General features: G+C 38.3%; 1 protein-coding gene and 1 non-coding gene across 3 annotated transcripts in view; one reads left to right on the top strand and one right to left on the bottom strand.

The window, feature by feature from the left end:
• The window catches only part of PTPN9 (protein tyrosine phosphatase non-receptor type 9), a 79,951-nt gene that overhangs the window by 18,803 nt on the left and 47,166 nt on the right, over positions 1–13,982 (bottom strand). For both annotated transcript variants that reach the window (XM_032623586.1, XM_032623587.1), the window contains 2 exons: positions 3,264–3,374; positions 1,132–1,460 (listed from right to left, as the gene is read on the bottom strand). In XM_032623586.1, coding sequence (XP_032479477.1) covers positions 1,132–1,460; positions 3,264–3,374 — 440 coding nt within the window. The remainder of the gene's footprint in view (positions 1–1,131; positions 1,461–3,263; positions 3,375–13,982) is intronic.
• LOC116750277 lies at positions 13,135–13,229 on the top strand. Its single transcript, XR_004348973.1, has one exon. It is a non-coding gene; the product is annotated as a small nucleolar RNA U13 (small nucleolar RNA).

Raw genomic sequence — 13,982 nt, 5'->3', positions numbered from 1 at the left:
TTTTCCTTTTCCCTCTTTCCTCACTCCCTGCCTACCTTCTTTACAGCACACTGACTAAGCTGGACAGGAATTACAAGAGGAAAGAGGTACTCACAGAATTACGGATTCCTAAAACATTTAAGCTACAAAAGAGTAAGTAGATATCAGTGAGTCTAATATCAAATACTACACACAGGAAAACTGAGGTGCAAAGAAGAGAAATAACTTGGGTAAGTTACAGAGAGTATTTCTGGCTAAGCTGGAACTTGAGCCTGGGACCCACTGGGGAGAGCTTCCTTAATTTTCTTTTTTTTTTTTTGATGTGGACCATTTTTACAGTCTTTATTGAATTTGGTACAATATTGCTTCTGTTTTACGTTTGGATTTTTGGCTGCGAGGCATATAGGATCTTAGCTCCCTGACCAGGGAATGAACCTGCACCCCCTGCATTGGAAGGCAAAGTCCTAACCACTGGACCGCCAGGGAAGTCCCTGAGCTTCCTTAATTTTCAACAAACAGTCTCAAAACTTGGAGAAAAAGAAGCTTTTGCAACAGCCAATGAAAACATGGTAAGATAAATGACAGCAGCAGTAAGAGAAATGATCCATGCTCTATTGCCAACAATAGTTATCAAGTGGTTATAAACCAGTTACAGAATTCAGGTAGAAGGAAAATCCCACAAGGCTGAATTCCTAAGAGGCAACTCTCTTCTCTTACTGACTGTGGATTATCTTAAATGGACCAGTACCCCTCCTCAGAAAGTAATGTAATACTATAAACGCTGTAGGGAGAAACTGCCCAAATGAAAGGACCAGAGATCAAATCGACAGCCTACATTTTGAGCCTACATTTTTGTTTTTTTCCTAAAAACACTTGCATATCAGGGAAATATCAAAAAATGTATCCATTAGTACACAGTTCCTCCACTGGGACCATAGACCTTCAGAAATTTCACAGCATACACTGTTGGAAACAAGCACCAAGAGGTGCCTCTTTCTGGATGAGAGAAACTATCATCTAAGTGAGAGTGAGGCTCTTAACACAAGGAAAAGCCTCTGTTAAGGAAGTGAGGTGTGGAAGGAGGGGTAGGGGTACCAATGTGTGCCACAGCATCCTGGAAAGTGATCGCTGGCCCAAACCTTTCCTACTTACATGGAACAGTGGAAAGTGCCAACAGGGTTCTCACGACGGATGTCTTCATACTCCTCATATATCCCCCGCTTTTGCCTGGTGCTAACATAGTCCATCAACTCTTGGATGGTCATGGCATGGGGACCTGGGACATGCACTGAGTCCCAGTCTAAGGTCGGAGGGAGGGAGAACAGGATGATCTCATCGAAGGGATCTGGGTGGCCGTTCATCTGGGATAGAAACTGGAAATTCCAAGTGGCGAGGTCAATTTTAACGTACCCACCCAGGTTTTCTGGAAGGCACTCCTTGGGCAGGTGCTGGGTGACTTCAGATGTCTTTAATATCTGAATCTGGAAAGCCAGAAAGAACCACGTGAGTATGTGGGGAGGGAGGGGAACAAACAGATAAAGAACAAAAGTGCATTGGAGAATGATATGAGATTTGCTTGAAATACCTGGTAAACTTAGAAAAGGAGTAGACTGAGTTTCATCTGCTTGGGAATGAAGTCCTACGAATTTCCCAGAAAAGGTTTGACTTCCCACAACGTATAGCAAATTCATTCCTGGAATTAGGGGCCCTGTTATAAACCTTATATAAACGTAGGTATAGTGAACCAAGGCTTTATACTATTTACAAGGCTTTCCAGTACCATCTCATGTGGGTATTCGCCTTTTCGACTACTAAGAATGCATGGGAAGTGGTTATTTTTGTCAACCCCATACTAAGGCAATCAATTCTAAGCCTGTTGGCTTGTGTTTTACTCACAGCTTGGTATGGACATCCTCAAAGATCGGTTTCTGTGAAAGCAAGACAAGACCAGCCTCCCAGAGGCTGGGTAGCCCAGGAAAAATGCTAGAGAAGTAATTGTAATACTTAATTCCTCTCTCTGCTTGGACACAGCCATACTGGACCAAATTAGCCTAGCTGGTTCTTTTTGGAATCTGTGTGGAATGGGAATGTTTGCCTTGCTTGCTGTTGCCTCTTCCTGGAATGCCCTCTTTTCCTCTTTGGCCTCTTCAAGGACGAGCTTATAGCTCAAGCTCTTCTGTGAAGCCCTCCCTGACAGTCTGAGATAACATTCTCCTCTATGTTTCTCAGAGCCACAGTTCTCTGAACATGTCTGTGTCCCCTTTCAGGACCATAAGCTCCTCAGGAATAAGGGCTATCTTACTCAACTTTTAATTCCCAGGGCCCAGAGCCTGGACTGTAAAGGTGCTCAATATATTCTGAGTTCATACATGCATGTATATACTTGCATATAATTCAAGTGTCAAGAACTTGCCTAAGGAGTCCTCTCAAAGAGTTATCTTAGGAAAGACATCTCCTACTCTGGGGTCACTAGGCCACTAAGTAGCGTCCGCAGAATCAAACATCTTTAGTTTCCCCTCTCCAACCCAAGTCGCCTCAGCTACAAAGATCTGTATTGTTATTATTCATATAATCTCATACTAAAAAAAAAACCCTCTGATAATATTTTACAACATTATTATCTTATTCTATTATACCAATGTTTCATATACCCTTTCTTTCAAGGGTGAGAAATGAATGAGTAAATGACTGAAACCACAATCTTTCCATCCTGGAATGTTCAGTGGATGATAATAGAATCAAGATAATTTTAGACAACGCTTTTGAAGTTGGGAAGCAACAAGCTGTTTTAAGAGAAAATGCCAGGAATAAAGTAAAAGAGAGATTGAGAGTCTCCTCCACCACCGTGGTGGTCAAGGGAACTGAATATTTCCAGTTGAACAAGTTCAAACACCAGTTCAACTGATGTAATTATATTAGAAGTTGTTAAATATTAAAAGCCTGTAGAGCCACAGGACTAAATTTTGGAAGTAGTAGCTATCTCTAAGTCACTCACGGGACACATTCCTTCGATACTATCCGCATGCAAGGTGCTACATACAGGGGAAGTGCCCAAACTATGACCAGGTCCTAACTCCAAGGAACTTGTACAGTAAGAAAGGCAGCCTGTGCTGGGCTGAGTAAAGAATAAAGCAGAGAATATAAGTGAACACACTAACAGAAGCAGAAAGAGAAACAAGCCAGGAAGGTTTTTTGAAGGTAGAAAATTAATTGGCAGGTTTCAGCAGTAGAGATGGAAATGTATCTATCCCACCTCCAAATAAAATTAAGTTAGCTTCCTTTACCCTCTCCCGGACTTTGTCCTTCAGAAGGAGGCTGATGATGGAATAGGGCACTCGGAACCATATGGGTGCTCCCACAATCAGCACTTTCTTCAAACGAGCTGGAAAAGCTCCCTGTGGAGAACAATACAAGGATTTAAAAATACCAGTTAGGGCACTGCAACAGTGCCTAATGGGACCTTTGACTGTTCAAGTACAAAGTTTAGGTTTTTTGCTCTTCTCACCATTCTTACCCAGCAGGGGGAGTCTATAGCTTAATTCAGGTTTCACTTAGTAGCTAGAGAAAAAGTGGTTAAAAAGAAAGAAATGGAAGCAACTTAAATGCCCATCAACAGAGGAATGGATAAAGAAGATGTGGTACGTGTATATATATATATATATATATATATATATATATATATATATATATATATATAAAATGGAATATTACTCAGCCATAAAAAAACCCAAAATAATGCCATTTGCAGCAACATGGATGAACCTAGATATTGTCATACTGAGTGAAGTTAAGTCAGACACAAAAAGACAAATATCATATATCGCTTATATGTGGAATCTACAAAAAGTGTACAAATGAACTTATTTACAAAACAGAAGTAGAGTCACGGATGTAGAAAACAAACTTATGGTTACCAGGGGATGAAGCAGGGAGAGGGATAAATTGGGAGATTGGTATTGATATATACACACTACTATATAGAAAATAGATAATAAGAACCTGATGTATAGCACAGGGAATTCTATACTCTGTAATGGCCTATATGGGAAAAGAATCCAAAAAAAAAAAAAAAAGGGAGTGTACATATGTAGATATATCAATATAACTGATTTGTACACCTGAAACTAACACAACATTGTAAATCAACTAAACTCCAATAAAAATTTTTTAAAAAGAAAGAAAGAAATTAAAAGCTGATTTACCTTTAAAAGTAATGATGTTATGGAGAAACAGAGAAGAACAAAAGTTTGGCCTGGGACACCTCAGAATTATAGGTGAGTGTGCTGGAATCTGCACATTTAAATGCATGGGCTTTGAGTTATTTGATCTGGACCCATTTAATGACAGAGAAAGACTTCAGGACCTGCAGTTACATTAGTAAGAGATACCCTAAAGATTCTCAAGTCTTCCGGCAGATCTGAAAGAGGAATCTCAAAGGAAACTTTGATAACAGATGGATATCTCCTTACTATTTTTTTCCGTGATTATATTTCCCTGATCACATGAGTTCTCTATGATTTTTATTGTCAGCACAATGCTGCATTTTCAGAGAAAATCTTATTTGTGAAGCAAATAAATAAAATAAAAATTAAAAGTAACAATGTTATGTTGTCAGTGTAAGTTTTATGGATCAAAACTACTCTGATTTTTCTTGTCAGCATACATGTGTGCATCCTTAAGTTCTGATTATTAAAACTTTAAGGAACAACTAGATCATGAATAAAATGAACATGAAACATTTCTCATAATCTTTCCTTTATTCTGATATCTGTGTGTTTATAATCGTTGATTTTCCACTCATCTCTTCATCTACTTACGTATTCATTCATTCAATCAATCAATATGATCTAGAGGGCACAAGGGCAAATGAGGTCTAAAAGAAAAGAGACACCCTGATCTGCACAAGGCATAAGAGTGAAAAATTATTCCTTCTTAATCCATAGCTCTTAGTTTCATTTAGTTTCTCAATATTTCAACACTTCTCATAGGCAGGGATACTGAATAATACTGGTATTCTAACTGGGAAGAAATTATTCCCAGTTAGATTATAATAGTATTTTTTAAAAAATATTTTTATTTATCTATTTTTGGCTGCTCTGTTTCTTCATTGTGGCACGCAGCCTTCTCTAGTTGTGCTGTGCGGGCTCCAGAGTGCACAGGCTCAGTAGTTGTGGCACGTAGGCTCTCTAGTTGTGGCACGCGGGCTCTCTAGTGGCGTGCAGGCTTAGTTGCCCTGTGGCACATGGGATCTTAGCTCTCCCACCAGGGATTCAACCCACGTCCCCTGCAGCGGAAGTCAGATCCTTAACCACTGGACCACCAGGGGAGTCCCCACTATAATAGTATTTTTTTTTTTTGGCTGTGTTAGGTCTTTGTTGCTGCGTGGAGGCTTTCTCTAGTTGCAGTGAGCGGGGGCAACTCTTCGTTGTGGTGCACAGGCTTATCATTGCAGTGGCTTCTCTTGTTGTGGAGCACAGGCTCTAGGCGCACAGACTTCAGTAGTTGTGGCACACGGGCTCAGTAGTTGTGGCTCGCGGGCTCCAGAGCGCAGGCCCAGCCGCCATGGTGCACAGGCCCAGTTGCTCTGCGGCATGTGGGATCTTCCCGGACCAGGGCTCAAACCTGTGTCCCCTGCATTGGCAGGCGGATTCTTAACCACTGCGCCACCAGGGAAGTCCCTATAATAGTATTTTAAAGTATTATAATAGCATTTTAAAGTACAAAAGATAAATATAAATTATAATAGTATTTTAAAGTATAAAAGATAAATATGAAAAAATTAGCCACCCTATAAATAATAATCAGCATAAAAGTATAACGGTAAAAAGCCTCTGGTTTATAATAGCACTTGTGCACACAAGCACCATCTCTTTCCCTGTCTCTCTCTCCCTGTAAGTCACTGGTCATACAAAAAAGATGATTTATCCTTGGTGTCTGCTACGTTTATACATACATATATAGGTATACATTTTTTTAGCCTAGGAATATACGTCATAAGAAACATGCAAGACACATAATTTTAAAATCTTATTGAAAGACATAACAAAAGACTTTTAAAAAATCCATAAAACAAAACATAGTATTCCTGGACAGGAGAAGATGATGCTGTAAAGATGTCAATTCTCCAATTAATTCATTATATCCAAATTAAATCCCAAAGTGTTTTATCTTCCAGAACTTGACTGAATGACTCTAACATTCATCTAATCAAAAGATGATGATTTTTTAAAATATTTCTCATCAGATTTATAATTTTGAATAAGTGGTTATCTCTGGGGAATGGCACTGGGGTGTGTGAGGGAGTGGTCAGAGACTTTTCCTTGAATTACTTTTTAATTGCTTTTATAATTTATAAAAACTAGTTATAAAGTTTGTTTTTACTATGCATGTTATATATCAGTAAAAATTTAAATAAAAACACATGAAAGTGCATGTAAAAGAATAAAAGTGCAAAAAGGTCAAAACAACTTTTAGAAATAAAAGAATACAGGGAAGCTTGTTGTGTAAGATATTAAACTTTATTATAAGGCTACAATAAATTAAAAAGTGAATATGTTGGTCTTGATGCCTAGATCAACAGAACAGGGAGTCCAGAAATAGACATACTTACCATACGGAAATTAAGTATAAGATAAAGGTGTTATCCCAAATGAGTAGGGAAATAAATGTATTAGCTAACAAATGTTGCCAGCTATTTGAAAACAAATTATTTTGTCCATAATATTATGTACCATATATAATATGATATATTATTAAATATACTACATGTAATATAGTATATTAAAACGATAATGAAAAATTAAGAAAACATAGTAGTATGACAAAAGACACCATAAAGTTGAACAAATTATAAACTGCAAAAATGCTGGTAACACATACTTAACAATACTCTTAATATTCTTAATAACAAGTCTTGTAAATCAATGAGACAAACACTTCAGTAGAAAAATGGGTAAGGACTTCCCTGGTGGCACAGTGGTTAACAATCCACCTGCCAATGCAGGGGACATGGGCTCAAGCCCTGCTCTGGGAAGATCCCACATGCTGCGGAGCAACTAAGCCTGTGCGCCACAACTACTGAGCCTGCACTTTAGAGCCCGTGTGCCAGAACTACTGAAGCCCGTGTGCCTACAGCCCATGTTCCGCAACAAGAGAAGCCACCGCTATGAGCAGCCCGCATACCACAACAAAGAGTAGCCCCCACTAGCTGCAACTAGAGAAAGCCCACGCACAGCAACAAAGACCCAACGCAGCCAAAATTTAATTAATTAATTAATTAATTTAAAAAAATCTGAAGTATGAGACTGTGCATTAAACTTCTACTTACAACTTTCATGAGAATGAGGATGTTAGGGGACTATATTTAAAATTTTATCTGCTCCCAATGACAGAGCAATAAGTCACTAAGAAAAACATGATATGGATTTTAAGGCAACCAAACTTTTATTTCATTCTCTTTGAATTTATATAGCAAAACAACAACAAAACATCCATAGTAGTTTCATTATTTTGAACCAGATAAAGGAGGACACATTAACAGCAAAAGAACATTTGAAAAAAAAAGAAGATACTACAATGTTATTATTTAAAGGAGTTCAAACAACAAAAAAAAGGATGTTATTATTTTAGAACTTCTAAATTCAAAAAAAGAGCAAAGGGAAGTGGGGTTCCCAGACTCCGTCTGGAGGAAGCGAGACTGCACCCGCTCAGGCAGTCAGAGGGAAGGGGATGGGACCGGCGGGCGGGCAGGCGGACTCGCCCTCTCGGTGACTGCACCAATCGGGTGTGCCCTACCTGCCCGCAAGTGCCCTTGGATGAGGCTGTCCTGTGTGCCCTGACCAGGTCTTGGTGCTCCGGCCGGGTGTCAGGCCTGTGCCTCTGAGGTAGGAGAGCCGAGTTCAGGACACTGGTCCACCAGAGACCTCCTGGCTCCATGTAATATGAAACGGCGAAAGCTCTCCCAGAGATCTCCATCTAAACGCTAAGACCCAGCTCCACTCAACGACCAGCAAGCTACAGTGCTGGACACCCTATGCCAAACAATTAACAAGACAGGAACACAACCCCACCCATTAGCAGAGAGGCTGCCTAAAATCATAATAAGGTCATAGACACCCTAAAACACACTACCGGACGCAGTCCCGCCAACCAGAAAGACAAGATCCAGCCTCACCCACCAGAACACAGGCACCAGTCCCCTCCACCAGGAAGCCTACACAACCCACTGAAACAACCTTAACCACTGGGGGCACACACCAAAAACAACGGGAACTACGAACCTGCAGCCTGTGAAAAGGAGATCCCAAACACAGTAAGTTAAGCAAAATGAGAAGACAGAGAAACACACAGCAGATGAAGGAGCAAGTTAAAAATCCTACAGACCAAACAAATGAAGAGGAAATAGGCAATTTACCTGAAAAAGAATTCACAGTAATGATAGTAAAGATGATCAAAAATCCTGGAAATAGAATGGGGAAAATACAAGAAATGTTTAACAAGGACCTAAAAGAACTAAAGAGCAAACAATGATGAACAACACAATAAATGAAATTTAAAATTCTCTAGAAGGAATCAATAGCAGAATAACAGAGGCAGAAGAACGGATAAGTGACCTGGAAGATAAAATAGTGGAAATAACACAGAGAAGAATGAAGAAAAAAGAATGAAAAGAATTGAGGACAGTCTCAGAGACCTCTGGGACAACATTAAACGCACCAACTTTCGAATTATAGGGATCCCAGAAGAAGAGGAGAAAAAGAAAGGGACTGAGAAAATATTTGAACAGATTATAGTTGAAAACTTCCCTAATATAGGAAAGGAAATATTCAATCAAGCCCAGGAAACACAGAGAGTCCCATACAGGATAAATCCAAGGAGAAACACGCCAAGACACATATTAATCAAACTATCAAAAATTAAATACAAAGAAAAAATATTAAAAGCAGCAAGGGGAAAACACCAAATAACACACAAGGGAATCCCCATTAGGTAACAGCTGATCTTTCAGCAGGAACTCTGCAAGCCAGAAGGGAGTGGCAGGACATATTTAAAGTGATGAAAGAGAAAAACCTACAACCAAGATTACTCTAGGTAGCAAGGATCTCATTCAGATTCGACGGAGAAATTAAAACCTTTACAGACAAGCAAAAGCTAAGAGAATTCAGCACCGCCAAACCAGCTTTACAAAAAATGCTAAAGGAACTTCTCTAGGCAGGAAACACAAGAGAACGTAAAGACCTACAATAACAAACCCAAAACAATTAAGAAAATGGTAACAGGAACATACATATTGATAACTACCTTAAATGTAAATGGATTAAATGCTCCAACCAAAAGACACAGACTGGCTGAATAGATACAGAAACAAGACCCATAAATATGCTGTCTACAAGAGACCCACTTCAGACCTAGGGACACATACAGACTGAAAGTGAGGGGATGGAAAAAGATATTCCATGCAAATGGAAAATCAAAAGAAAGCTGGAGTAGCAATTCTCATATCAGACAAAAGAGACTTTAAAATAAAGACTATTACAAGAGACAAAGAAGGACAGTACATAATGATCAAGGGATCAATCCAAGAAGATATAACAATTGTAAGTATTTATGCACCCAACATAGGAGCACCTCAATACATAAGGCAAATGCTAACAGTCATAAAAGGGGAAATCAACAGTAACACAATCACAGTAGGGGATGTTAACACCCCACTTTCACCAATGGACAGATCATCCAAAATGAAAATAAATAAGGAAACACAAGCTTTAAATGATACATTAAACAAGATGGACTTAATTGACATTTATAGGACATTCCATCCAAAAACAACACAATACACTTTCTTCTCAAGTGCTCATGGAACATTCTCCAGGATAGATTGTATCTTGGGTCACAAATCAAGTCTTGGTAAATTTAAGAAAACTGAAATCGAATCAAGTATCTTTAACGACCACAACTCTATGAGACTGGATATCAATTACAGGAAAAAAAATCTGTAAAAAATACAAATACATGGAGGCTACACAGTACACTACTAAATAACCAAGAGATAACTGAAGAAATCAAAGAAGAAATTTTAAAATACCTAGAAACAAATGACAATGAAAACACAACAACCCAAAACCTATGGGATGCAGAAAAAGCAGATCTAAGAGGGAAGTTTATAGCAATACAAGAAACAAGAAACATCTCAAATAAACAAACTAACCTTACACCTAAAGCAATTAGAGAAAGAAGAACAAAAAAACCCCACAGTTAGCAGAAGGAAAGAAATCATAAAGATCAGAGCAGAAATAAATGAAAAAGACATGAAGGAAACAATAGCAAAGATCAAAACAACTAAAAGCTGGTTCTTTGAGAAGATAAACAAAATTGATAAACCATTAGCCAGACTCATCAAGAAAAAAGGGAGAGGACTCAAATCAATAGAATTAGAAATGAAAAAGGAGAAGTAACCACTGACACTGCAGAAATACAAAGGATCATGAGAGATTACTACAAGCAACTATATGCCAATAAAATGAACAACCTGGAAGAAATGGACAAATTCTTAGAAAAGCACAACTTTCTGAGACTGAACCGGGAAGAAATAGAAAATATAAACAGACCAATCACAAGCACTGAAATTGAGACTGGGATTAGAAATCTTCCAACAAACAAAAGCCTAGGACCAGATGGCTTCACAGGCGAATTCTATCAAAGATTTAGAGAAGAGCTAACACCTATCCTTCTCAAACTCTTCCAAAATATAGCAGAGGAAGGAACACTCCCAAACTCATTCTATGAGGCCACCATCACCCTGATACCAAAACCAGACAAGGATGTCACAAAGAAAGAAAACTACAGGCCAATATCACTGATGAACATAGATGCAAAAATCCTCAACAAAATACTAGCAAACAGAATCCAACAACACATTAAAAGGATCATACACCATGATCAAGTGGGGCTTACCCCAGGAATGCAAGGATTCTTCAATATACGCAAATCACCAGTGTGATAAACCATATCAACAAATTGAAGGAGAAAAAACCATATGATCGTCTCAACAGATGCAGAAAAAGCTTTTGACAAAATTCAACACCCATTTATGATAAAAACCCTCCAGAAAGTAGGCATAGAGGGAACTTACCTCAACATAATAAAGGCTATATATGACAAACCCACAGCCAACATTGTTCTCTATGGTGAAAAACTGAAACCATTTCCTCTAAGATCAGGAAGAAGACAAGGTTGTCCACTCTCACCACTATTATTCAACATAGTTTTGGAAGTTTTAGCCACAGCAATCAGAGAAGAAAAAGAAATAAAAGGAATCCAAATCGGAAAAGAAGAAGTAAAGCTGTCACTGTTTGCAGATGACATGATACTGTACGTAGAGAATCCTAAACATGCTACCAGAAAACTACTAGAGCTAATCAATGAATTTGGTAAAGTAGCAGGATACAAAATTAATGCACAGAAATCTCTTGCATTCCTATACACTAAGAACGAAAGATCAGAAACAGAAATTAAGGAAACACTCCCATTTACCAATGCAACAAAAAGAATAAAATGCCTAGGAATAAACGTACCTAAGGAGACAAAAGACCTGTATGCAGAAAACTATAAGACACTGATGAAAGAAATTAAAAATGATACAAACAGATGGAGAGATGTACCACGTTCTTAGATTGGAAGACTCAACATTGTGAAAATACCTATACTACCCAAAGCAAACTACAGATTCAATGCAATCCTTATCAAACTACCAATGGCATTTTTCACAGAACTAGAACAAAAAATTTCACAATTTGTATGGAAACACAAAAGATGCCGAATAGCCAATGCAATCTTGAGAAAGAAAAACGGAGCTGGAGGAATCAGGTTCCCTGGCTTCAGACTATACTACAAAGCTACAGTAAATCAAGACAATATGGTACTGGCACAAAAACAAGAAATTTAGATCAATGGAACAGGATAGAAAGCCCAGAGATAAACCTATGCACATATGGTCACCTTATTTTTGATAAAGGAGGCAAGAATACACAATGGAGAAAAGCCAGCCTCTTCCCTAAGTGGTGCTGGGAAAACTGGACAGCTGCATGTAAAAGAGTGAAATTAGAACACTCCCTAACACCATACACAAAAATAAACTCAAAATGGATTAGAGACCTAAATGTAAGACCAGACACTATAAAATTCTAAGAGGAAAACATAAGCAGAACACTCTGTGACATAAATCACAGCAAGATCCTTTTTGACCCACCTCCTAGAGAATGGAAATATAAACAACAATAAACAAATGGGACCTTATGAAACTTAAAAGCTTTTGCACAGCAAAGGAAAACATAAACAAGACGAAAAGACAACCCTCAGAGTGGGAGAAAATATTTGCAAATGAAGTAACTGACAAAGGATTAATCTCTAAAATTTATAAGCAGCTCATGTAGCTCAGTAACAAAAAAACAAACAACCCAATCCAAAAATGGGCAGAAGACCTAAACAGGCATTTCTCCAAGATATACAGATTGCCAACAAAGAAGATATACAGACTGCCAACAAACACATGAAAGGATGTTCAACATCATTTATCTTTAGAGAAATGCAAATCAAAACTACAATGAGGTAACACCTCACACCAGTCAGAATGGTCATCAAAACATCTACAAACAATAAATGCTGGAGAGGGTACGGAGAAAAGGGAACCCTCTTGCACTGTTGGTGGGAATGTAAATTGGTACAGCCACTATGGAGAACAGTATGGAGGTTCCTTAAGAAACTAAAAATAGAACTACCATACGACCCAGCCATCCCATTACTGGGCATATATCCTGAGAAAACCATAATTCAAAAAGAGTCACGTACCACAATGTTCACTGCAGCTCTAGTTACAATAGCCAGGACATGGAAGCAACCTAAGTGTTCATCGACAGATGAATGGATAAAGAAGATGTGGCACATATACACAATGGAATATTACTCAGCCATAAAAAGAAACGAAATTGAGTTATTTGTAGTGAGGTGGATGGACCTAGAGTCTGTCACACAGAGTGAAGTAAGTCAGAAAGAGAAAAACAAATACTGTATGCTAACACATATATATGGAATCCAAAAAAAAAAAAAAAAGGTTCTGGAAAACCTAGGGGCAGGATAGGAATAAAGATGCAGACATCGATCCTTTTGTAGTTCATAAGTGTGATGATTGGGTTTTCATGCGCTTGTGTGACATGTGCCTCCTTCCATCCTTGTGGCACATTACCCATGTGACGTGAAAAAAAAAAATGCAGACATAGAGAATGGACTTGAGGACACGGGGAGCGGGAAGGGTAAGCTGGGACAAAGTGAGAGAGTGGCATGGACATATATACACTAACAAATGTAAAACAGATAGCTAGTGGGAAGCACCCACATAGCTCAGCGAGATCAACTCGGTGCCCTGTGACCACCCAGAGGGGTGGGATAGTGAGGGTGGGAGGGAGACGCAAGAGGGAGGAAATATGGGGATATATGTATATGTACAGCTGATTCACTTTGCTATAAAGCAGAAACTAACACACCCTTGTAAAGCAATTATACTCCAATAAAGATGTTAAAAAAAAGAAAAAATTTATGGAATGCAGTACTGGGATGGCTGAAGGAAATAGATACCCGTATTTCTTGGTGACAGTGTAAATTTTTTTCCACTTTTATGGAGGGTAACCTAGTAATGTATAAAAGATTAAGAATATTCATAATCTTTAGCCAAATAATCCATGTCTTAGAAATACCTTCTTAAAATAATTTAAAAGAAAAAGCTTAAATGATCATAATAGTGTTATTTAAACCTGAAAACAATATGAATAATACAGAAAGATGGTTAGATGATTAAACTGTCTGTGATATATTAACTTACCAGGTTATTGTGACTGTTAAAACTGACAAACAGAAAGCCTATGTTGTGGAAAGGAGGGACTATTTAGTATGCAAAACTGGAAAAAAATTAGCTATCCATATGGAAAAAAAAGTCAGATTCCTACATCTCA

This window comes from Phocoena sinus, chromosome 2, assembly GCF_008692025.1.
Source record: "Phocoena sinus isolate mPhoSin1 chromosome 2, mPhoSin1.pri, whole genome shotgun sequence".
Taxonomy (NCBI): Eukaryota; Metazoa; Chordata; class Mammalia; order Artiodactyla; family Phocoenidae; genus Phocoena; species Phocoena sinus.
Note: the sequence above shows the minus strand (reverse complement) of the source record. Positions and strands in the feature narration are given on the sequence as shown.